Genomic DNA, 26,315 nt, shown 5'->3' with positions numbered 1-26,315 from the left:
GGTTGGTTGTTTGTACAAAAGAATGTGTTTGCGATTCAGTCAGCTCTATATTCGTTTCAATATTTTATTTATTCAGAATTATTCTGAAGTCTTTCCGCCCCACTCTACCTACATTACACCATATTATAATATTGAGCATCAAGTCGAACGCTAGTTATTAATTGTTGAACAAATGCTACGCTAATGAATAAGACGTATTGACATACTCACTAAAAAAAGAGAGGAATTTTTTTTCCGGATAATTAATTTGGTCAATATGTGCTTTGCATAAATATTTGCGAGAGCCAAAAAAAAAGTAATTCTATTTTGTCGATGTCGCGCACGCATCAATGAATTATCGATTGTCAATGTCAAAATATGTACGGAGGTTTTTTTCTGGCGGAGAAAATAATTGACTCTTTTGTGTGGTTATGTGATGTAAATAACGATAAATTATTCAGAGATCGGTTAATTTACCTATTTCGCAGTAATATTTAAATTTACTTATGGCAACATTCTCATATATTCGTTTGATAGGACTGTCGAGTAGCTCTACTAATTCTTGCTGCTGCTCTAGCTTTGTACACAGTAACATAGTCATCTGTCAAAGGGAGCCTATTTTGGTCGTCGTCGGTTTCGAGAGGTGATTTTGTTACTGTTTACAAAGCTAGAGCAGCTGCAAGAATTAGTCACTTCAATGTTCTCTAAAATAGTAAAACTAATAAAGTAAAAGATTTCGTTCACATAAAAGGCAAAGCAACAGAAGTTACAGATTTACTGATTATACCGATGTGACTGTGACAATTTGTGGGTTTGTAATTGGTTACAATGTTACCAATACACCTAGCAATTCTCCACAAAATTATATTTTGTAAGTTTCCAAACATCTTCTTTAGTCTTAGGTAATTTTGTTTCGATTTGTACATTTTTCTAACTCATTCGCGGAACTGTTAACTTCAAGGACATAATGAAAGTCTAATTGACGAAAATTATGTATTTTTGTCAAGTTAGCAAATTAGCTACAAGCTAAGCGTCTCAGAAGTTGACAGCTCTCGAAGTATTGTCCCGTCTATCCGGGCCATCTGGCTTAAGAGTAACTGTCACACTTTTTTTTAAACAAAGGGGAAAGAACCGGCTTCGTGACAAAGATTATATTTGTTTAGTTTAGTTCCTTCAAAAAAGCTCAAAAAATTTAATAATGATCCCAACGTAGCTCATAAAAGTTTTTGGATTTTCGAGGTCACATTTTAAATTTTAAAAACAATTTTCTAGAGCTCCATTTATGTAAAAATTACGAGAACACCACAAGTGCCCCGTTCAATGGTACTTTCATCTCACAGATTGGGAAAACTGTTCAGATCGTTTTCCATTTGCAATTTTACAATAAAAAAATGATTAGAAAGTTTCGCGCTAGACAATGAAGTGTTGGACAGGAAAGAACCTTCTAAATCATGTTCAATGCGGTTAATCAAATTAATTAATTTTGGCACGTATCGCTCGTTGCGAGCACACAAATGTAACAAGGTAACAGGTAAAAGTGACAGCAAACCATCGATCAATGCAGAACAACAAGAACATAACTCTGCTGTGTATTGATAGTTTTGTCATTCAAAATTAATTACAAATTTTGGTTTAATTAATTAATAAAAGAAACAGAGAGGGCTTAACCGAAGTAGGTCAATATCATTTTCCATTATTTACTGAACGTGCATGGACTATGGGCTAATTAAAAATGCAAACAGAAACAGAGTGGATCATTCTTTAATATCGAATGTATTATGGATGCAATGCGTTGGGTAGGTAGTAAATTTGCATATTTGCTGTAATAAAACGTCGTAGATTATAACTCTACATGACACGTACTTTCAAGAACACCAGCAATTTATTCGCCTAAACAAGCAAAAATTCGTAACAGCAAGACATTCGACAACTGTTTCGATCTGATAGAAAACTAACAAATTCTTTCGACGTTTTGCGTTAATATGCAGTGCAAAAAATACTACTTCTAATCGGGCAATGGCGACAGTGGTACTTGATACAACACTATAAGAACTCTATACCGACTTGCTCACGAACATGTTTACCTGAAATTTCAACTCAACCCTAAACTGGCTAACTCGTGGCCAGTCTGTGCTCTGTGGTAAGGCTAGCACAAAGCGATCAAAGCAAGGAGTTTGCACATAGTTTTTCAAACCTTCATAATGTTAGGTACTAAAAAATTTGAACTTAATCTCCATCTGCTTCCGCTATCAACATTTTTTATCGGCGGAAACGTATCTGTTCTACAGGTTGCTCTATCCATCCCTCAAAAGTTTTAGTATACTATATTTTAACCCGGCAGTTCGCTCATAGTAAATTTTCAAAACCTTAAAAAACTGTGGAACAAATCCGTTACCGACCATTAAAAAATGTTGATAGTGGAAATCGTCGTAGAATATGCGTTTAGTAGTGCAGATCTTCGCCTCTTGCAATAGTGTTGCATGACTACTTAACCCAGATCAAATTTACAATAGGATAGGATATGATAAGATGGGCAGGAAAGCTGATGCTTTCCAATAATTACCCATATTTTCGAGAAATTTTAAAATTGCGAATTATAAGTCGTGTGATTCATCTATTAGAGCATAGGTGTCGCTAGTAGTTGGCATTTAAGAATCACGATTGTGACTTACGAACAAGAACTGTGTTCAGCATTTTTTTGATGTTTTCTTAGAGACCTATTACAGTCGATAGAGCTGACTAGTGATAACCAACAGCAGAGACTTCTCATTTACGATTAGGAAAAACCCTATGAACTATGTCTGACACGGGAGTCGAATCCGTGACATATAGGGCGTGAGTCCATCGCTCTACCGATTGAGCTACCTGGACATTCCCAAATTTACAATAAGTTCAGCAAATAGAGAAAGGATCAATCCAATGTCCGAACTATGTATCTTTCTTGGATCTTCGGTTTTTGATCTTAAATCTTGCTTCTCAATAGATCGTTATTAGCTGAACCTCACCATAAGCCAAATTCATGCGACTTGAAAAATTCATACATTTGCTTACGATCAGTCTGTCGATCCCTTCAAACAAAATTACGATAGTGGGCTGCTCAATGCAAAATCGCTTTTGATTTAAATTAAACGTAAAACCATCTCACACATGGATTTCTTCATGGTCTGCTGTGAAAATTCCCCATGCTGCAACTTTTCTGAAAGACACACTTATTTAACACATTAGGTTTTTCCCATACTCTCCGCTGTTATTCAACTTTACGGACGTTTTTCCTCATTATTGTGAAAATTCCACGTGTTACAGTGAAATTTTCCCATATATCAAAATTCATAATTATAGGAACGTTCAATGTGACCTAGCATACCAATTAAACGAATGTCGATCTTGGATCATATTTTTTTGAAATCGAATCCAATCACAACATTGATGTGCTGCTTCTGTAATAATACCTTTGATTATGATGTGAAGTATTTGAAATTGGTAAAATTGAAGGACAATTTTCATGGAATTTTTGTAATTTTTTTTTCTATTTTGAATCAAAATTAAAGATTTCTATCTGACCAATCAAGAGTTCGAATGAATGAAGCGACCAATGCTGATTTGATAGAGTCGTATTAATGAATATGATTTAAAAAAAGAACCAACAACAAGTGGAACGTACAGTCTACGTACTCGAACTTTCAGACAATGTTACCCAAACAATTAATTCTCAATGCTAAACCACAGCGCAATTCTTACATTTAAAAAAAATAAAATTGTAATTTGAAATAGAAAATTATTTAAATGCAAATTTATCTCAGTTTAAAATCAATCAATTTTAAAATACGATGAAACGGTGCATGACAATAAAAAATGGTGTTACATCTAGTTAGATTCAGTTTTCGCAGACACACAGGGAATGAAATGAAAACGTGTTTGTAATGAGGAGCTGACTTAAACACTACATACACCAATTCCGTACCTAGTTTTAATAGCGTTGCATTATAATTGATCTTTTTTCCCTCTTGTATTCATTTTGTTTCAAGGTTGCGGAAACATATTCAAATTTTATGTGCTATTTGAATTGCAATGGATTTTTTTTTTCGTTGTGAAAGAGATTTATTGTAGAAGAGCATTGAATGTGAAACGCGAACTGAATAGGACGTCTGGTGATGAATCGAACATTTTTTAAATTTTAAATAAAAATTACATTTTATGTCAACAGCAAGGCACGACCGAATTGTCGTATTAAAATGCTTTAACGATGGAGAATAAAAAGTCGTCTCACATAATGTATGGTCATTAACATTTCAAGCATTTCATTTGTTAAATGGAGGGATCAACATACCTCAGTCAAGTCATGATGTATCATTTACATATAAGAAATTTTTACATTTCCATGCAAAGTGCATTGAAAGATTCCAGTTCCTTTAAAGTCTCTTTGGAATTCTTGACAAAAAACATTTTTTTTTTAAATTCAATCGAAAAGAAATTAAATTCAAAAAAAGAAGTTGAAGCGATCAAAGATGGGAACGAGAATTTATTAAAAAATATTAAAAATAAAAACGGCTACGCGATATTCCAGTCCTTAAATAGCAGCTAGATTGCTCGATGAAGATGAACGCAATGAATCATTCGACTGCACATCAAAATTATTTTATGACTATATCAAACAGCATACATTGAGATTCAACTTTAGTGTTACACCTTTGTGCTTTTACATCAGCTTGTCGTTTCTCTGCTATAGATATGAATTTGTAAGCGATCTTCTCACTCTCTCTCTCTCTCTCTCTCTCTGCCTGTGCGTCTACCACTATTCGCCGCTAACGTATTAAAACATGATTTAACATAAAACGTTTAGTGGTTCAGATAATTTCTTACAAGCTGAGATTAGAGTATTTTCTTCTTATGTCTTAAAAAAGAAGGCGACCGCTATATTGACGATAATAGTGAAAGAATCAGAACCTGAACACTTGTGAAAAGCATGGTATGTGGTAGACATAATGCTAAAATTCCTGGAAATCCTCTGAAAATAATGTAGCTCCATCAACCGCTCCATCCATTTTTCTCACCAACGAAATTAATTCGGCAAGTTCAAAAACCGCGGAGAAAGCGCACACCCCCCCTGAACAAAAATAAAGTTTTACCGAAAATGCACCCAAAAATTGATCGCTGTTCTGAATAGAGGGACCCTAGGGGAGTTCAAAACGATAGTCCGTTAAGCTGGACCAGATGCTTCCCCACACCCATACAACTAAGGAAAAAATTGTATGGGCTGGGGAAGCATCTGGTCCAGCTTAACGGACTATCGTTTTGAACTCCCCTAGGGTCCCTCTATTCAGAACAGCGATCAATTTTTGGGTGCATTTTCGGTAAAACTTTATTTTTGTTCAGGGCGGGTGTGAAAGGTTACCTATCAAAATGTGTTTCCGTTGATTGAAACTATCCTCTTAGAAACAGTGCATTATTTCAGACTTTAAACGCACTCAAAATTGATAAAGATCTTGGAGTTTCAATGTTTTTAATGTCCTAGTTTATATTCTATGACAAATTTCATATCATCTGTTATCGAAAGCAATGACGAGTAAACGGTTGATCAGGTGAATGAGGTCATATATATCCAAATATTTGCTAGAACTAATGAAGTAAAAGATTTTGTATAAATCGATTGAAAATACTTTTGTCAAAGGAAGTAATAGATTAAGTAACAATAATACTCATCATATGCTTGCTGTCTCCGAAGAGGTTAAACTGACTTCCTTGAGCTTACACTAAATGTATGAGAGCATTCCTTTAATTTCCGAATTTTATAAACAAAAACCCATTCAGCTTAACGTCAATTTGATCTTGGCCTTTCGAGATGTCGACTTGATCTTAGAGTCAAAGTGATTAAGGAAGGTGGTTTTGCACTCAACCTTCGATTTTTCAATGGAAACCGAACTAATAAAAACAAAAACACAAAAATTTATGATCACACACATTATATCTACGAAATCTATCGATACAGCACGCATCCGAAGTGCAAACAACTACAGCAATTATTCATATTCGAAGATTAATTATTCGCTTAAAAGTGACAAATATTTAAGGCACCATCCATCCGTGAAACATCGCAAATATTATACAGTTTTTTGATATTATTCAAAAGAACAAAAAAACGAAAAAAAAAATTCAAGGTGAAGCGTTTGACTTTTTCTCTCGGAGGATTTGAATAAACGTTGTATTCGTCTAGGTATGTACCGCATCCACAAAATATGTTTAATACCGCCTAAATGGCGTTTGGGCCGTGGCAATATTTATTTCTGATACAAAACGAATACAAACAAAAAAGTATGAATAAAAAAGACGAAAGAAACATATTTCTGTGACATTTAATATGGAATGAATAATAACAACCATTTAGGAACAGACATTGTAACCAAAACCAAACAAAACGACATCCATAAATAACTCATTCAAGAAAAGAGAAGATAAAAAAAACTTTTTTTTGGTTTCACTGTAAGACTTCAGTCATAAGTCTTGAACAGAGACTCATTTCAGTTGAAGCAACTAAACAACCTTAACATCAATTCAACAGGTGGTATAGCCGGTATTTTGCTAAGTATAACTAGAAGATCGTATTGTAAAAATAAAAACAAGAGCACTTGAGATCGCAATTACAAAAGAGGAAAAAAAATTGAAACAAAAACAAAAGCTAAATTTCTATAATGCCAACTCATTTTTCAACCAAAAAAAACCGCTTGAGTTGTATAGATAATATCCATCAAATGTTTTATAAACATGACCATAACCTCGTGGCATATATTACTTTAAGAAAGAAGAAGTAAAAAATGCCGAAAATCTTCAACCATTGCGAACCATTGCATTACTTTTAACAAAAAAACATGACAATAATTTCATGTGTATGATACTGACGAGGTATCGAGCTTGAGAAGATGGTCGTTGCTTCATTTTTTTGTTTTCTTAAAGAGAAAATTTATACGTTCAACCTGTATAATTATATTAAATTGATAATGGAATGAGGAGCTTGTCGGTTTGATGAATTAACGAATGAGACTTTTGCAACTTCACCGAAAATTGCATGATTTATGACATTTTCGGTGGTCTGTGGTTGTAAGACGTAAGGCAAAAAAAAGGAAAAATCGCTTTTCGAAATTAATGTTGATGGGATGAACACTTCATTTAAAATTTCCGCTTACTGTGTAATTAACCGAAAATTCTGAATGATCATATACTTTCCCGGTGATTGGATGTATTATGATATAGAAAGAAAGACATTACACGATGCAAGTTTTGAGACAGGTTCGTTAGGAATCGAATTTCTGTTTAAAAATTAAAAATTGTCGCCTGTCCTTAAATGGAGCTTTTAAAAACGAATAATCATCTGTTATCGACAGCATACAGCAACAATAAAAGTCGAACTATGTCTAGTACGCATGTAAAACCTGATGGCGTAAAAGAATTTGTACCAAACATTTGGCGATACTTGAAAGTTTCAAGTTGAAACAAACGAAGTACTAGATTTAATAATTTTTTAGCCGTCAACGGACCCACAATTTTCATGGAAGATAATTGTGGAAATGATTCTTCTACTTTCTGAGGGCCTATTATTGGTTTATTTTTTTTAAACGAATTTACCAAAATTTACCATTAATATGCCCTCCCTTTTAATGACCAGAGATCAGGCTGCGAACATCACGCGAAGATTTTTCAATTTACTCATTTAGCATCAGAACATCTCAATCTATAAGTGAAATCTGTCCTCATAAAACTTTGTCATAAAAAAGTAGCTTCAGTTATGAGGACACCACCTAACGATTTCTCGCACAATTACCAAGTGTTGCACAAAAAAACATAATTGAGCGAAGAACATTAACGACGGGAATGGCGAAAATTTTAGCTAATTTTTTCGTCTCTCGATTTCTTTCAACGGAATTCCTTTCATACAGATAAATATTTGACTGAATCGGCACGAATCAATAGTAATAACTCAAAGTATCGCAAAAAAAAAAAACGTTTTCATTCATTCAACGCGTTGATCTATCAAATATTATTTTACAATCTCACTTTCATCAGATTCCCGAACATAATACACATTGGTGCGGCGATCATGGTGTTACTGATATATTAAAAACAAAAGAAAAACGTAATGGAATTTCTCGTACAGTTGTCGTTTCTTCTTCTTCTTTCGAATTCTTTTCGATAGCATAACATATCAAGTGGAATGATCTGGGATCGTCGGCCGGTATGTTTTTTTTTTCTTCATTTATGTACTTAAAGTCACTTATAACTTAATGCAAACAGAGAGAGAAGCAGAAAAAAATTACCGACTCTGATGAAAACTTTCTCCTCCATCATCGCTAACGAAACCCAAGATTTACCAATAAAAATTTCATATGCGATTCGATCCGTAATTTTTCTCTGTTTATGTAATGAAAATTGTTGAAATGAATGAAAGAAGTTGAAAAAAATACTTCATTTCTCTATCATCATCCATCGTCATGATTATTCATTAAAAAAAATTGTTAAAAGAGTTATGAGTGTGTATGATCAAAGAGTTGAAAATATTTTTAGTTTTATAATTTTATAATTCTTATGTATACAGACAGACAGTTAGTTACTCGCAAACATCTTTCATAACCAAACAATCGCAGAAATGCAAAATTGAATTTAACAACAGGAAAATAAAATAAAAAAACTTTTAATTCAGACAGAGTGCCAACGGCATTGTTTCTTAATTAATTCACTTAACATTCTCATGTTGTTGGTTCTCATACTTTGATTTTATTATAGAGCAAACCAATGACGAAAGAAAGCAATTGAACAACCGAAAATCATTCAACAGAGTCACAAAGTATATTCCATTTCCGTATGGAACGAAAAAAAAGGAGGGACCCGTACGAACAGTACACGCAATATAGCTTGAAGTTGTCCTCAAATGGGTTGACAGAAACTCTCTAAGTACCATTTTTACCAAGATGTTTCAATTTTATTAAAATCCAATATGTCGACCGGTCCCCATTTTGTTAGGCAACTGGTAATAGTTACAGCGGTTTACGATCATTATTAACTTTTAAATAGAAACAATCCATACAAACACACTACACAGACATAAGCTTCGACTTCTTTTCTCGCTTATTTGGCATCTCTGGCCACCCACAATAGTTATCCCCTATCTTTGGAAATCGAACTGGACGTGTTACAAAAGAAGACGTAAACGTATAAGACCCCAGTACTTCGTACGGGTCTAAAAATTTGCACCAGACAGTATTTAGTTGTACTTCAGGAATCAAACTACAAAAATGATTCCAAAATGAATCACCATCATCAACATCAATTAACATTCACATTTCCCATATTAAGCTCTGTATGTGTATCGCTCTTTATAATCGGCGGCGTCGTCGTCGGTGATATGATAGATGTAATTGAATGCGATGGGGAGTAATCAAGGACAAATTAATTAGAAACATATCCAACGGTGGTTTAATTTATGTAAATATGTGAATGGTGAGCTGTGTGTAGTAAATTGGTCATGCAAACGAGTTGTAATTGCAAAATAACAAATATTGCTTTTTTTATAATCCTAATCTCCGGGCCAGCTCTTTACGTATGCACATATATTACGAATGCCCTGGTATCATAAATATATTCACTTTTTTCTGTCGACATTTATCATTCAATTATTCATATCGAAAAGATCACATTTTATTAGTCTCACAAGCACGACTCTGTTGCGAGTTGAATGTGTACACATATGGTGAGATAATGAAAGATATTTTAGAATATGAATTTAGAGAGAATGATTGCGATACACTTAAAGACAATACATTCGACGTATTGGATTGGATCGTAAAGGTTAATTATATTTATGAGTCTGAACAGACAAATGATTGAATTTGATGCTAAAATTAATGGATAGAAAGTTGATCAATTTTACGATGTTTAATGCAGAACAAAGATTTCGTTCACATATTCCCAAACATTTGTTTCTGTTTGATTCAGATGTGACAATATACTGTAAAGAGTTAACGATTTAACAATGACGAGACGCCATTGCATGTTTTGCTTTTGTGTGAGAAAATTCAAATTGGCCATTTTGTTCATGAAAAGATTGGCTTCGATTTTACCTTTTATTATCTATTCTCAACGTGAATAAAAACGACAATAAGAAATGAACTGGCAAAATCGAAAGTGACGACGGTGAATTTTCATAATTGCAAATTTTCCATCATATATAATGACATGGGTCGTTTGCGAACTTGCGGTTTTGTTTTGTTTGCGGTTTTAGATTACAATCTAAAAACCATCACATAATTGCATCCATTAAAAATAATCTCGTAATTTTCTTTCGGTTCCGTGAAAATGACTTCAATATTGTAAGCAAACGAAGGAATCTGCCAATTGAAAGAATTCAAAAGAATTCAGCAAATTGAAGATTATTTTGTCTTCTCGTTGTAGGACTTAAAAGATAAATTTGAACTAATTTTACCTTTCCTCCTCCGACGAGCCTTTATAACCAGGAAAATTTGAATAAATTCAGGACAAAATTTCCTACTTTTCCAGAATGTTTTATGTACAGAATCTAGTACATCAAGAGGAACATTTTCATATGGACCAATCTCTGACTTGTCCAGTAGCTCAACATCTATTTTTTTTAAATAATCCGTTTATTATCATTCCAATATATTTCTGTGTGGAACACTATGTTAAACATTTCTCAGAGAATTTTGATTACTCCTGCATTCGGTTCACTAGTTGATTAGATAAGGTCCATGAACCTTGTTCCCAAGAAAACTCCAATAGAATTCGAGCATTTTCAAAAAGAAATTTTGTTAATGACGGAGCAGGTCATGGATTCCCGATATAGTGAGACAATACTATCTGGATATCTAACGCCTCACCAACTTTGTAATAGACAAAGTAGGAATTCAGGCCATACCTGTAGGTCATAATTCAGGTCATAATCTGATCCAACCAAACCAGCTTTCTTCAGGTTAACTTGACCAAATGATAAGCCTTATACCGAGGGATCACTGACTTCCAGGGATGATTTTGAAGTAAGTACCGCTCACCTTTTTCCAGAATACAATTAAAAATTTGGATTCTCCTGTTGAATGGACGGTCAGAATCTGTCGCAATGCTACGACATCTGTTAATCAAATTGAATTTTCATAATTCAACGCAATCTAACCTTTCAATGAAATCTTAAATCTATCAAAGAAAAATGTACAAAAACGGGTAAAAGCACACACCTAGCGTAATCGATCCCTAAGACGCTGTCAAGTAAATTCAGAGTCTTAAATTATGTTGTGTGGAACTCGGATCACGTAATGATTAAAATAATGTACAAAAAGTTTCTGGTAGTTCAAATACAAGTGTTGAAAGGGGTCAATAAAACTACAAGCATGAAATATTCACACAATCGGTGAACCATCATAATGCAAATCAACGAACTAATATCTCATTAGGCTGCTCACCGTGCAACATAATCTGTGTTGCCATAAATTCAACGTAAAATATTTTAATATGTGCAAACAGCACTTGATCACAATTTATACTTGAACTAAAGTTGAACCTTGCGTATACAGTATACACATTATGGCAGAACAAATTGAGATAAAATTCATGGAAGTTTTGAATGCAACAAGTGAAGTTGAACGAACTTTAGCATACTTTCACTTTAATTCTTTCAAGAAACGAAATTGAAGTTGAAAACTTTTTTCCCATTTTATTTTGTTTGTTTCTTATTTACTTTTCAAAACACACTAAAAAAAGCCATATCCATATTGAGATATTTTGTTATTTATCACATATATCCGATCTCTGTCGATGCAAAAAAAATGTGTACCACCGTTGTATATACGTACACATAATACAACTCGACATAAATATTATTTTCTCAAATATAATAATGTTTCTTCACATTTTACAAAACAGCTCGATATATATGTTTTCTGTCCACAGTTTGCCAGTTTGTGTTTAGTTTTCGAACATTGGACATTCGTATTTTAATATGATACAGCGAACATGCCATTGCATACGTACATTAATATACATTGGCTCTGAGTTTTGTGTGTAGACATAAATAAATATCTCAAATATTTGAAAAGAGATTGTGCAATTGGTTGTTTGAAAATAATTTGTTTTAACGCAATAAATCAATTGTTGCCATAGTAATACATGAGAGCAGCTCAGCATAGTTTAAATATTTTACCTAGATATTGGATGGTAGGTAAAACACATATAAATCATTTAGTATGGCGCTTTCCCGATTCAATTCTCACATTGTGGGAACGCAGTTTCGCAGATACAGAAATCATGGATGGGTTCTGAAGAGCCGATAACAATGTTATTGGAAAACGAATGTTATTCTTTCAAACTTTATTTTACAGTTAACGATCGAAGAAACTGAGACTCAACTTTTTCTTTCAACTCGTTTTGTTACGAATGCACACCTTGATGCAACACCGAATTATTATCTTTAATAAAGGGCTGGACATCTGTTGTTGACAACGGGACCAACATATGCGTTCACCTTTCTATTGCTATTTTATATAGAAAAGTTTAAAATAATCTTGACGTAAACGAATGAAGTACAAGATTTCATATCAAACACTAAAACATAGTTCAAAGAATAGAAGTACCAGATTGATCGATTATATACATCGATCAACGATAGACCTTGCCGGTTTGTAGGAGAGTTACTAATGGTACTATGTATAATCTAAAGGCCGGAAACAGACGAGAAATTTCGCGTTGATGAGATCGACAATTACGCAACTTTTTCCATGGTCTAACGTATGCTACAATTTGGAAAATACTTTAGAAATTGGTAAAAATCGATTAAAATCGGTTTTAGAAATTGAAATATCTTATTCTGCGATGACAGTAAACGGTAGTGTGCATTCGCCTTAAAGGTAATCGCGTAGCCAGCAGAGAATTTTAAGCTTTTTCATGAGACATTTCAGGTCTATTCAAAGGGATTCTTACTATCGAAAGTTTTCATACAAAGTCGAAGACTGGAAGTGTGAACTTCGCTGAAGACAATATTTATTTAAAGAATTAGCTCTAACGGTAGCTCGTTAGAAAAGGTTCACTTGTCACATGAATATTATCATTTTCCGAATATGCTATCCCTGCCGCTTAATAGAGCCCAGATCCAGCTGGATTTTCTGCCAGCCGATGTATAAGGGATACCGAGTATTTCGGGGACTACTAAGCCAATTCATATAGCAATGACAAACAATTTAAAAAAATAAAAATTTTACAAATCTTCTTTCGGCAGGCATAGCCTAAATAAGGATGGATCCAGTGTACACCTACATTAAAATGAATTTTCAATCAATTGACAAATATATACTGAGCCAAACTAAATTATGAAACTAAATTTTCGAAGAGAAAAGCTGAAAACTGACACATCGCCTCTAAATAAATATTTCAACACTCTAAGCCCATTTAAATTAATGGAACTGTAAACAGTAGCAGCATCAACTGCAAATCCCAAGAAAACAAAAAATAGAGAACACGAAATAAGAAATGAAAAAATGTATCCATGTCAGCGCTATGAAAATGGTTTCACATCAAAGATCCGTCCGAGCAGTTTTAAACGAACATTTAAATGAAGCAATTTACGTCGCAATGTATTTACATTTCAATATAGTAAATATATAATATAAAACAATCGACGGATGATATAATGGTTCAGTCAACATTTATCAATAAATAAATGTAATTACAATATTGCTTGTACAGACTGTACAAAACCGTCGTCTATTCCAATACGACAATCTATATGAATGTATTAAAGTGCATATTCAAGAGCTTTAGTTAAGTCATACACCGACGTGACGAATATATATATTTTTTCACTTAATTGCCGCACTGCTTACCGTTGTGGCGAACTGATAAAAAGTTTTCTGTTTTATTCATTCGATGTGTATTCTTCTAAAATGGACCAAGATGAAACGAACGAAGTACGGATATGCCGTTGTAATTTTGAGGAAAAAAATAATCAAAATAAACAGAAGAAAAATTGTGCGAGACATTAGATTTTGCGGTGTACATTTTCCATATCCATTTGAAGTAATCGTGGCAGTCAATACTTCGTTTTTCCTTCTCGTCCATAATGTTTGTGAAGAACGTACGTTAATTTTGGAACCGTCTAATTTACAACATTAATTGATGAATAAATAGAATATGTTTCGCAACATATGCGAATCGAATATGGTTAAATATAGAGCGTTGTTCAGTGCGACATTTTTTGTTGGTATAACCGCGACCGATTTCATATCGCAAAAAATATAAAAAAATAAACGTTTTGCCATTGACATTGGAATCGTAATGTGAGCGGAAACTTCCCTTATGAATATTCACTTACGATAATATTAGTTACAAATTGGTCGGTACATGCCAACACACAAAGTAATTCGTCGAAATGTACATTCTGTGTAATGTTTGGTTGACTGATATTGAATGGAAATTACAAAAAATTCTCGATATTTTTGAAGGTTTCTTAGAGCACAGTTCATTAGCACCGATGTGCGGTTGTTCGTGGACCAAATTTAAAGCGAGGTCTTCGACGATAAGATATTGAGGGAAACAATAATAATATCGGTTTTAGGTGTTGAGGTCTCAGAAAGGAAGAAACTTTTCGACTGAACAATTAAAGGATCAACACATCTCATTTAGATATTGGAAAAGCTTCTTTGGTTTGAAAGGTTTTATTATCAATTGGACCCACATTAAATATTCAATTCTTTGAAGTAGGTTCCGGACCACTGACATTTCGGATTTCTGCTTTATTTGCACTTTGACCAAAAATTGTTGGACCGCTACACTTTCAGAGACGGTAAGCAACCAGAAACATCGAGCCTGCTTCTATTACTTCTTCTGATGTAAGCATTTTCAAGATATTGATTCAAAATCTTTTACTTCATTCGTTCAACATACATTAAATCCAATTAGTTTAAGATTTTTGCTTATTTTTTGTCGCTAAAAGCCGTCTGTGGAAGGTAATTTGATTGACTTTAGTCAGAAAGGCAATGTTCAGAGGACCATTGAAATTTTGATCTTTTGTAGAAAACGAGAGACTGAGTTTAAGACAAAGACTAAGTGGAAGAACTGCCTGTCAATGAAACCTAGGCATCATTCATAAAGGGTGTCACGCGTGACGACTATTAGCATCTCTTTCTGTCACATTTTTAACAATATCTTGCATCTTTTCCACACGCATGACATACTTTATGAACGATCCCCTCAACCTAAAACAAAATAATTTTCCTTGCACTCACCTTTAGCCCATCCAGTCAGCACATTTCCCAAATACGATACTTTAAATTCCGGATCCGGTGCACTAATGTCCACACTGTGCGATTTCCTAAACAACAATCGTCCTAATCCCTTCGAAATACTCTTAAACGCTCTAACACCAATGTCTTTATCTTCACTAAAATCACTGATTCGCACCTCATCAACGAAATTCTCGGAGCACTTTTGAAACCGTTCCGTGGGCGGAAGTGATTTCATTAAATCCGCCGACACTGTTGCCGAAGTGGCCGCATTTGCATCGCCCCGTTTCGTACTGTATGTGTTGCCGAATAATCGGGCAATCGATGCACTTTTCACGAATTTGGGCCGTTCTTTAGCTGCTATTGATTGATTGGCTGACGGATCGCTCTTTTTGCGCGGAAATTGGAACAGTGACAGATTTTCTAGTGTTGAAAATGATGATTTGACACAGGATCGTACCTCGGCATCACCGTACAAATTGTTTCCGGTCAATTTCTTCTTCGATATGGACGGTATTGTGCCGAAATGTTGTTTGGTGGATTTGGTGTCGGGTATCGGTGGTTTGGTTTTTATGTTGTTGTTGTTGTTGTTGTGATTTAAATTGCATGTATCCGATTTGACAAAATCCACAACATCTTCCGACAGATTGTCGGTCTGGTGATTCGTTGCAGTGGTCAGTGTGTCCACTGTGTTGGTATTGTTTCGCATTGAATTCATTTTTATTTAATTAAATATTTTGCTTCACTAGAACCATTGGTCAGGTTATTTTTCGTATTTTTCTTATTCAGATCACTGGTTCGCATTTAACTCAATAACTCTTTTTTTGGTTTGTTGGTGCTACACTTATAAGCACAAACCATAAGCAAATTGTAAAAGATATATTTTATTCACATTATTCTGTAAATAAATATGGAAAATAGAATTGTACAATCGAGTGATTATAACTGCGAATAAAATTATTAATAACAAACGCGTGGCCACTCAGCTGGGATAATTAAACTCACAATTTTTCTTTTTCGTATTTTTATTATTATTTTTCAAAATAACGGAAATTAGTCACTTGTAAAGCTCTCGTGCCACATATATACCTAGATTGATGGTATATAATACTCCGGAAATTTTTGTTCGGATTATCAATTCGTGCACACTTTAACACCGTTTTCCTTGAAGTTTTTTTTTATTATTTTAAATTTATATTTTCGGTTGCATAATACGAATTTAATTATTCAGAGAAACACTTTACGATTTTTCCTTATAATTTTTTACAAAACTTTATTTCGTTCATTCGTATGCGCTTTACGTTCTTATATCATTCACCTTTTTCTTGTTGTTTCGGCTTGAATTAATTTAACGAATTCATACAGTCACTTATATGTTCAAATTCAAAACCACAACTACACTTGGCCGATACATTAACTTTATAACTTAAAACAATTGAAATCCAACGAAACTCTATTCACCAAATCACTCATAAAATCCGCAGAAATAAATTTTATGGCGTTGGTCGATGTGAATGATTATATATTTTTCGGGTGTTTTCCACAACACACAACGTTTCGTAGCGAGTGCTTTCAAGTCAGTAACAACGAGATCTGAAATGGAAAGACAAATTTTGTTATAAAATATAAATATTTTCAATTTTAACATGAATGGATGTGTTCTCGGAGAGCGGACAGAGAGCGAGAGTGTACGAGATACATAATAAATTGAGAAAGAAGTAATTCGGTGAGTTCAATACTGAATACACACTACACACAGTCTGTTTGGAGCGGTTTATTTATTTGTATTTTGTTCGTCTTATAAACGTTTGTTTGTTTTAAATATACATCAGAAATTGTTATTGGAAAATCTTCTTTGCGTGCTTCTTAGTTCACTGAAGATTTTACTTCTCAATTTTCTTTTCAATACTGGCATTACACTGGAGATTCATTTAGGTTCAAAGCCCTATCGGTCGATCATTTTCTTTATGGACTTTCAAATTGAAGTAGAATTTCGTACATTTTTGAATCACGAATAATATTCTAAAGAAACGAAGACCTAGGGGCGATGTAATCGAAGATTTAGGAAAATCATACACCATTCATTTCAGTGAATCGATATCTATAGCTGTGCACTTCATCCAAAAGACAGGCCTTTTACTTAGTTGAATTGTTTTCATTAATTTCTATGAATTAGCAGATTTCCTAGCTCTTCCTTATAAATAAACGGCAGGCGAATCACGACAGATCATTAAATCTGTGCTGTACCCCCCAATTACTGGATATGACACCAATTTGACTGAAGATAACGCAGGTTTGGCGAGTTATCGATGGTTTATATTTACTGACACCACTGAATTATGTGAAAGTCATTGTTGCATGATGTCTAAATCTGCTACTTCTTTTGTTAAAAATATTGCATTGAGTGAAGATGCTTCTAAAAGTTCAATATCGTTTCTTGCAAAGATTCAAGTCAAATATTTTTATAAGTACTCGCCTTGTCTTGCCCAAAATTTAAATTCTAGTTTACCCTGACAACTACAAAAGCTACATCCCTGTTATCATAGCTGAATACGGTTGTTTCGAGAAGTTTTACCGTGAGAAGTACTACCGCGCCATATTAAGCTAAAGAAAAAATTTGCTGACAGGAGGTGAAACCGTCAACAAGAACCATGTCCTATTAGATCCTGGACGTTCTCGCACGTTTTCTTTAGCGACCCATTTTTATCTGTGCATAATCAAAAAAAGGTCAAAAGGTCTGTTGCTTCTTTCTCTTCAATGGTAGGATCGTAAAGTGAATGGTAAAAAAACCAATTTGTGAAGTCAATGCTGAATGACTTGGTCAAGCAGTCGGTTTATTTGGAAATTTGTAGGCCTGCAAGACCTATCAAGACGCTGAGATCTGAGACTTAATGACAATTTCCCTCCTTGATTGTACGAAGATTTAGCGAATTCAATCCTAACAAGTCAACTTCAGGCACGAGATGTGCGCCTGAACCTGATGCTAGCTCGTTTAAAGATTTAACCTTTAACCTTCACATGACGAATGTGTAATTTGGCAAAACTGTTCCCAGGCTTAAAACCGAAACCATGTCTCTTTTAAGCGCACAATCACAGGATGGATCTTATTATCGTTGCTCTTGGCACGCCAGTTCTTTATTTATTTTGACGAAATGAAATTGAGATCGTAAACAATAATTTTTCTTTTTCTTTCATTGTTATCCGCGGAATGGTTATACATAATGAACGTGATACATAATACATTAACTCTCTATGACGGTGGAAATTGAACGTTTATTATGATATATACGAGTGTGTATAACGACATGTTACACGAGAAGAGAGAGATATATAATTTTGCGAATTCATCATGCAAAGTGAATTATATTTTTATATTTCAAGGTTATTTAAAGGATTCCAATGGCTTGTAAAATTAATCTTATTTGCATGGAAAGAATAAGTACAGAGCGTTTTTGCTTTGTTGTAATTTTAATGATAATTGCAAAAATTCTACAACAATGACTAAAGACAACAGTCGAATAGATCGTTAACTGTAATGATACCCCACACACAACAGCAACAACTATAGACACTTTTCATCACTTCCGTTTCGAAATAAATATTCTCGTCTAGTGCATCGAAACAATATTTTGCAAAGCAAATTGAATTTTCATGTTGTGATTGCGGTGTCGATAAGAATAATGAATCTAATGATCTTATAATAACACAAAAGTAATAAAAAACATTATTCTGAACTCCTACTAGTTTCTTATCACAATGAACATTAGCCGTAAAGCCACTGTTCGCGGTTTGTGAATCACTGCGAGAAGTGACTGGTTATCGATCAAGGGTCGTTTGGTTATCAAATTTTTTGGTTTTTATTTACATTTAAAAAAATTTTGATTCATTGAAGAAGTTTGGCATGTCGCATAAACAACTGGATGGTTCCTGGTACAAAAAAAAAACAGCAAAATCTTTCGTTTGACCAGAGTTCAAAGTTGTGATTAAAAAAATTGTATATTGGAGGAGGATGTAAGGAGGGAGGAAACTTATCTTGGGAGTTTGTTTACTAAGAGTCTAAAGTACGTGCACAACATATAAGTGACTGAAGAGCGGTAAGCTTATCTTAAGAATTATTTTTGCGTTCAGTGACTTAGCGACTAAAAAGGCTACAGAACATGTACGACACATAAGTAACTGAAAGAGACAATCGGTACTTTTGTATTAAACATGATGCTGATTAAATATTTAATATTTAAATATAATCAGGTCATTATGACTCGATTTCAGACTTGTCTGTGATGTAACCGGTTGTGCCGATTTTACCTGATTTACTCGAACTGTTTTAGATCTTATGTTTAGCTTCCAAGACTGTTCCTTTTTCCTTGTTCTTATTGAACTAATCTTAATTAAAACTATCAACTGTCTTTAACAATGACAATATTTTGTGTCGAGTTAGGGCTTTAAATCTCTCTCAGTAAGAGAATCAAGCAGGCGATACATCGAATACATTGAACACCGAATAACTGACTCAGTCCTAATCGAACGATTTAATTATTCGATAGGCAGATGCTGTTAGCACCCGGGTGCCACGTAAGTAAGTACCACGTTTCGCAAACAGAGGCAAATAATCACTTTACATAACCGATTTTCTTCTGTATAAGGTTTTTGAACGTTAGGACTAAAACGATTTAGCGAGTATCTAACTTGTAGAAGGAGAAATCAGTTTGTCACCTCAGGTCAATTTGAGGAAGGACAAATCAATTTTCCTGTTATGTAACACCTAATTGTCAGGAAACTTGTAGAAGTACTTGCCTCCCCAAATTGTTGAGCAAAGTAGAAGGAGACAGTTATTTAATAGAACATTCCAATTTCGTTCGAGTCGGAATTTCCTATTTCTCCTAGAGGTGAACACAACGTTTTTCATGTGTTTTCTCCACGAAACGAAAACATCAAAACGCCGTACTAGATTTGAAAACATTAATAAAGTGACAGTTCAAATGCGAAAATGTCATTCGACCGATCATCAACAAAATGCAATTTTCTCACCTATTGTGGGGACAAAATATGTTCAATCACACAACGGTCATGAAAAATCAAATTGCCTTTGTCGTCACAATTTATTCTCGGGCTAACTTGTAGAAAGAAAAATTAATTTGTCTTATTCTCACACCTAATTGGCAGGGTAAATTGTGGGAGGAAAAATCAACTTTCTTGTGAAGTCACGTTCTTGTTGGCCAGGGTGCAAATAGTCACTTTGTATAAGACATCGATGATTACATATGACCTAATGACTCTGCAGACAGAACAGTCACATATACATTCGTTTATCGTCACAGATCAGGTATCTCCAATCGAGTACAACTCTCGAATGCTATTTTCGTCCATTTATAATTATGAAAACCAGAAATTACATAAAACGTGGAATCCAAAATTAAAATTATTGAAATATTGTACGTCTAGTTACTTTTCCTGTTCGATTAATAAGCCATAATAATCATCCACAATTGGATTTTATGTATGCTCTTTTACGAATAAATCGAAAGTAAATTGCGTTCGAATGACGATTACATCCCATCCATACAGTAAAAATTTCTACATAATATGCACACATTACGTATTATGTTTCGTTTTTAACCGAAAACAGCGTAAAAATGCTGTGAACATGTTCGTCAGGTATATTTTTTCAATTTTCATATGTATATTAGCTCTGGCTGGGTAATTATATTGTAGAAATATATATAAATGAAGTTATATTGATGGCTGTTCGTTTTTTTACCTTCACAAGTAATGATGTGATGCAATGGCATAATACCTGCTTTATTATGTCAATCAATAAAATTATTTTTATATTTAATTTCATTACATTTGAATGTGGTGAAGATGAATTATCACTTTTGTTTCAAAAAGGAAACAGAAAAAAATAACGTTTTGCACGCCACACTTTACAACTTTATTACTGTTTACAATCCATCAGTCATTTTATACACATAAACATACTACAATCCGTAATTATTTGTTCCTACTATTTGCGAAATAAACCATAAACTGGCTGCACGTTTCCCCGACAGCGTTTATTATAGATATATTCGTAGAAGTGAAGCGTCAAAATGCAACTGACTGAGGACTTTGAGCGATCACATTAAAATTTCTACACAGAATTATAAAAGATCAGAGCACGAGTCTCTGATAAAAAGATTTCAGAGTAAAGATTATCTGGCGAAATTGTGAACTTTGATTTAAAAAAAAAATTAATTACACTTATCCCATCTAACACCGAATACGTACGACTGCTAGCTTAACAGCTAAATCTATTCTTCATTTTATTTTTGTGTGTGTGTGTGTTCGAAACCATACGTTTATCATTGTTATCACAAATTAAACTGCCGGCTTATTTATAATTTGCTTTGAGATTAATTTCAACAAAAAGTCACATGGCAAATCGTATCAATAGACTAAATACTGAACAGTTCCATATATAAAACAAACACCAAATAACCCACCGTGTATTAACCGGCTATAAATAAATTACTTCATTGTTTTGTTTTCATTAATCTTGCTGAAAAATCTGATGGGTGGGAAGTAATAAATTGTCTCAATTAGATGTTTGAAATCGTGACGTCCATATCAATTTTTTGTTTTCTGGTTTTGTGTATTGGCCTGACCATACTTGACCATAAATCTAACTGGACTGATTACATACAACATTAGCACTTACGGGAGACTTTCGATAAAGGTTGTCAAGTAATTGGTTTCGATTGTCTACTGATTTTTGGACCATGGAACGGAAAATGGTATTATCAGAAAGATCACGTGAATTCTTAAGATTTGTTTCGTGATCAACAAAAAGGGAGTTCTTTAGTCTTACTGTGGAATCATGTCACATGAATGTGTTTAATTAGCTGATAAGAGATCTGCTGCACTCCACATGATGATTACAATAAATCAAGTTTTTATTTGCTAGCTGTTCTCGCGCCTTATCATGGTTATCTTTAGCAGAAGAACTGACCTTTCGTTCAACCATGAGTGACAGATTTTCTCCGTATTTGTACATGAACCGCAAAACTGCATTCATTCAACCGAATTGGGGGATTCGTAGTCGATTTTTCAATGATCACCGGAATATATATATATATATATATATATATATTGCAAAGTTGTATGGTATGCGGTATGGTCGTCTTGTTTTGCTTAATATTCGAAAATAGTGGAAGAAATCGAGGAAAAACGTATCTTGCGATTGGAGAAAAATGTGGAATTTTAAAGTAGCTTTGCAGAACGAGGGCGTATGACAGTTTACTTTCATTTTATTAATGATTCGCTATACTTTTTCATATAAAAATGTATGACCTACTTCTATGGCCTGATGATATGGTACTTTTGAACAGCATTATTAAATGCAAAGTATAAAAAATACTATTTTAATCTCAGTTCGTTATTTATGGATCGAATTGGCCAAATAATGTATATATTATTGGACGACTTAGAACATCATAATGCGAAGGAGAGAAAATGATTATAATGACAATCGATAATTAAAACCTTTAAAGTATGAATATTTCTGCAAACGCTTCTAAGACCACTAAGATTTCTTTGTTAATTTCAAACTTTCCAAAGATGAACATGAAAATCTACTAAAATGCTTCAACAATCATCTTTCTCATCATTTATTATCGACACCAACGAAAAAAATAAGCGCTGACCACCGACTCGTGTAGACTTATATCAAGAAGAAATATGAACAAATGAAGTAAAAGATTTTTTGTCAAAAATTAGACAATAGTTTGTTGGAGAACAGAAGTAATAGATTATAGGATCATCATCCCCAACATGATGGTCTGATTTAATTGCTGGAATCGTCGAATAATCATGTCGAGATGTAGAATTTCGTATATCCTCAAACAAAGGATATTGGTCAATGCAAGATGTTCGTTTTCTGTTTAAGTGGTTAAAATGAATCATAGTTCTGCTGCACGGCTTATTATTCGAAATTTGTATTCGAATACAATTATCAAAAAATCCTGAATTTTAAAATAAAATTTAAGAATTTAGTAATTTTGAAGATTATTCTAAAAACTCCTAAAATTCTGAAATATTTCTGAAAATTTTTCGTAAAAAATCCGTATAATGACCTCTGGTTATGCAAGTGAAAATCAACCAGTTAATTAGATTCAATATGAACAAGTGTTGCAGTTTAGCGCATCCAAACAAAAGGAAACATCAATTGAAGAATTTGTATGTTCTTAGGTAATGCATGAAAATAATTCTTTTTTTTATCGCGGAGCAAAGTTCACAAATTAAAAAATGCAGTCGCCGACGCAAAATCGCAATTTATTTTAATTATGAATAATAATTCTCACTTTAATTGATGGAAAGACCACAATGAGCTTTAATAAAATTATGAAATTAACTCGTCTCTAATGCGGAATATTTTATCTTGACAATAGTTAAATCGAAATAGAATTAATCAATCAAGCGACAAAGTAAAAAAAAACCAGTCACTTAGGATATTAAAAAAAAAACAGAGAGAGAGGGACCATTGATAAGAGGAATTAATGTGACCGGATAAGATGGTAATTTTATTTAGATTGTCTTTAATCTATTATTCATAAGCCAACTCTTTACTTGAAACGGATTTATTTATGTGCCTGAACGAAGTGTGTTGATTTATAATATTAAACATACAAAACGCGACTTGTACGCAAATATTTTGATAAGATTTTTTTCCGCTAAATCTTTGCGGATTAATCAAAATGCAGTTAACACAAAATGTGTGATCGTGACGTTTGGGATATATAACTTATGTACGACAACAATAACTACTAACCTTGATTGTACAAATAAAAAATTAAGTCAATATTTCCGTTACTCTTTTTTACGGTTTAGTGTTTTGATTTAAAAAAAATCGTCAACATCAACACAACACAACGGTAACAAAAAGAATTATGAAAAATTCTACTGCATCCCATTGTGCATATGCAATCGAAAACCACTATGCCGATATTTAGCACAATACCTGGAGGGGGATTACTGCATCATTTCTCTGTCCTCTATTCTATGTCAACTCTACCGATAGAGCACGATTCACGATTTTAAGATGTCGTTGCGACAAAGCCAATGTCAACAGAAAAATAATTAATCTTTTACTCGAAGGATTTTAGACCAATAAACAGCCATCGTTAGCACATGGGACGATCTCAGGACTACGGAAAAGTAATCAGTAAAAAGCAGCGACATCTTTCAGTGAAATAGTGAACTGTGATCTATCGGTAGAGTTGACATAGAATAGATAATAGGCAATTGATGCCGCAATCCCACTCCTGACCACCAAGTTGTTCTACTTTTCACTCCGAATTTTCTCTCAGCTTTCGTTAAATAAAGTTGATGTGCAACGATTGCAATCATAATTTTTTTTTTCGTATACCAAAATTGATGAATACAAAAAATACACCGAGCTAAAAAAACATAATTGCAACATTCATTTACCGAATGAATAAAAAAAAATAAAAACGTTTTCAGTGATCACTCCGAAAAAGATGCTGCGATAAAAATAAATAACAAAAAAAAACAATTTCCCAATATAATTTTCTGCGGTTAAATTTCGTTTTACATTGACTCGAATGAACCGATAAATAGTGTGGTATTAATTATGTTGTACACACACAGGTTACAGCATGGTCATACTGGAATATTATATGTATCGTTTGACCTCTACACAAAGTATTCCTTTGTATTATTACGCGAGACGTACAATTTATTTACATTTTTTTTAAATACACACGCAATGGTTCAATCGCACTGTTGTATGTTGGCTCTTCGAATTATTATTTGGGAAATGTTTTCGGTGAAGATTTTTTTAAACTGAGATGTTCAATAAAAGTTTAATTGAAGTTTGAAAAATGTTATCTGAACAAATTTGATGACTGTCGAAAATTTATGAATTCGTCAAGGGCATTTTAGTTTCATCATTTTGTTTAATAGATCTGTACCGAGCAGATTTTTGGTAATTTAATGGGAAATTATATTCGACCATTATTCTTGGAGGGACGACTACTGGAATTTTTCCGTTTACAAATATTTTATATCAATAATTTATAACGCTCAACCAAAAATTAAAAACTTCGGTTATTACCATCCGTCATTTCATTCCGTAAATTTCGGAAAACTTCTGAAAATTCATTTGAAAGATTTTTTAGAATTTTTTTAGCATTTGATGAATTTTACGGAATTAAATTACTAAAAATAGACCATGATACCGAGTATATCGCTGGGTAATATCCGTTTACTCACTCAAACGTTTCGAGCAATATTTTTGGAATCTAGATGGTAGAACACTTTGGGCTTGCTGAAGTTATAACTGTAAGAAAAACTGTCAGAAGTGACCTCTAGGAAGTAACGTAGACATCGACATATACCGAGACCAACAACGTCAAGACTTCGAGACCAACGCTAATCATCTGTTATTGACAACACGGATAGAAAAAGACAACGAGCTCTGGTTACTGTTCTCTAATAGTAACAAAACGTATGGTAAAACTAAAGAAGTAAAAGATTTGGTATCAAACACAAAGTGAATGTTTAAACAAATCAAGTAAAAGATTGAATGTAAAACGGTTGACATATTGTTTATCGATCAACGAGTAGAGTTTTAAAAGCTTATAACTTTTGCTATTTTTCAGTTCGTTCTTCTCTTGTTGATTGTTACCTTTGATTCTTGAGCAAAAAATTCTCATTTTTAGGATTGTTTCTACTACGTTTTGAAAATTGAGAGAACTAAGTATGACTGATATATGACAAATGTGATAGTTGGAATGAAAGGTCCATCTGTCAAAGTGACGTTTTAAAGGTCAAACGAAAAAAAATATCAGAGGTAGTCAGAAAATCGTTTATTTTTCTTCAATTATGTTTCTCTATTAGAATTGAGGAAAAATGAACGATCTTCTGAACACATCGATTATTTTTTTTCGTTTGACGTTTAAAACGTCACTTTGACAGATTGAAAAAACCGAATTTTGATCCCAACTGTCACATAATATATGTAATGCTGGGTTGGTAAAACCCAAAAGATGGATGAACGAAGAATAAAAATTT

General features: G+C 33.5%; 1 protein-coding gene across 2 annotated transcripts in view; it reads right to left on the bottom strand.

Annotated features, from left to right (window-relative positions):
- LOC119084024 overlaps positions 1 to 26,315 on the bottom strand; it is a 72,774-nt gene that overhangs the window by 6,814 nt on the left and 39,645 nt on the right. For both annotated transcript variants that reach the window (XM_037193845.1, XM_037193843.1), the window contains exon 3: positions 15,249 to 16,838. In XM_037193845.1, the coding sequence (XP_037049740.1) occupies positions 15,249 to 15,963 (715 nt within the window). In that variant the 5' untranslated portion in view covers positions 15,964 to 16,838. The remainder of the gene's footprint in view (positions 1 to 15,248; positions 16,839 to 26,315) is intronic.

This window comes from Bradysia coprophila, unplaced genomic scaffold (genome assembly GCF_014529535.1).
Source record: "Bradysia coprophila strain Holo2 unplaced genomic scaffold, BU_Bcop_v1 contig_732, whole genome shotgun sequence".
Lineage (NCBI taxonomy): Eukaryota > Metazoa > Arthropoda > Insecta > Diptera > Sciaridae > Bradysia > Bradysia coprophila.
Note: the sequence above shows the minus strand (reverse complement) of the source record. Positions and strands in the feature narration are given on the sequence as shown.